Source organism: Thermobia domestica, chromosome 14 (genome assembly GCF_964235325.1).
Source record: "Thermobia domestica chromosome 14, izTheDome1.hap1.1, whole genome shotgun sequence".
Classification (NCBI taxonomy): domain Eukaryota; kingdom Metazoa; phylum Arthropoda; class Insecta; order Zygentoma; family Lepismatidae; genus Thermobia; species Thermobia domestica.
Window position 1 is genome coordinate 105,976,180 of NC_137467.1, and position 1,116 is coordinate 105,977,295.

Here is a 1,116-nt window from a genome sequence, read left to right on the forward strand (position 1 = left end):
AGGTGGGATTCCATGAAATCCCTAACGTCTTGATACTTTCTGTGTGAAAGTGAATAAGTCTCTGAGTTTCCTTTAACGTTTCAGGATTGGAGTTTAACACTGTGACGTCATTGGAGCACCATTTCCTCTAAACGAATCCTCCCTTTTGTAGTAACCTTGTCAAGTCACTGTACATTTGAAGTGCACCTTGAACACTATCAGATCCCCGTACATAATCTCAATATAGAAATCACCCTCTAGTGCTTTACAAGCACTGGGAAAGTTAATTGCTTCATCTTGTGCTAACTGCCGCAAGTACCTTGTAGCGAGAACCGAACTTGCAAGTACCTTGTAGCAAGATAATCCATACGTTACTGTATCAAGACTGTAAAAGGATATGGAATCATGATTAGATTTCCTTCATAAAATGGAGTGAAGAGGTTGATCATATGGATGCATAGCTACTGCCCGATACATTTTAGCAATATCAGCAACAAGAGCAACTTGATGAGTACGAAATCGAAGTACAATGGAAACCAAATCTTCTTGCACTGTAGGACCTACCATTTGTATGCTATTCAGTGATTCTCCACTTGTAGAGGGGCAAGATCCATCAAATACAATACGTAATTTAGTTGTGCTTGAATCCTTAAATACACAATGATGAGGTAAAAAGTATCTAACTACACTGTCCTTAGCAACTTCACTTAATATACCAATAGGATGCATATGTCCTAATTGTTCATACTCATCCATAAAGGCTATGTAGTCTTGTTTCAGTTGAGGTTCACGATTCAATTTGCGTTCAAGTTGACGAAACCGTGTGAGAGCTATCTGTAATGAATCACCAAACGTGGCCTTGTCCTTCTTTAATGGGAGACGAACCACATAACGTCCGCTTGAGTCACGAATAGTATTATTCTTAAAATGCTGTTCACACGCTACTTCTTCAGGTGACAATAACTTGGTATGGAATTCCTCCAATTCCCAAAAAGTTGAAGTTGTTGGCTAAGATTGTCTTCGGATGTGATGAAGAACGTTAACGCTGAGTTACTGGCTTGTGTACTGGGAATTTTCCCTGCTATCACCCATCCGAGTTCATTGTTTTTAAGTACTGGATAACAGCCAGGTCTAGTC

General features: G+C 39.6%; 1 protein-coding gene across 1 annotated transcript; it reads right to left on the minus strand.

The window, feature by feature from the left end:
• Nucleotides 1-399: 399 nt before the first annotated feature.
• On the minus strand, nucleotides 400-735 carry LOC145669941 (uncharacterized). Its single transcript, XM_081738285.1, has one exon. The coding sequence runs from the start codon at nucleotides 733-735 to the stop codon at nucleotides 400-402; it is 336 nt and encodes a 111-aa protein (XP_081594411.1).
• Nucleotides 736-1,116: the final 381 nt, after the last annotated feature.

What these genes read in the sequence shown, in the direction of transcription:
- LOC145669941 (XM_081738285.1), bottom strand. Translation starts at nt 735, where the DNA reads ATGGATGAGTATGAACAATTAGGACATATGCATCCTATTGGTATATTA.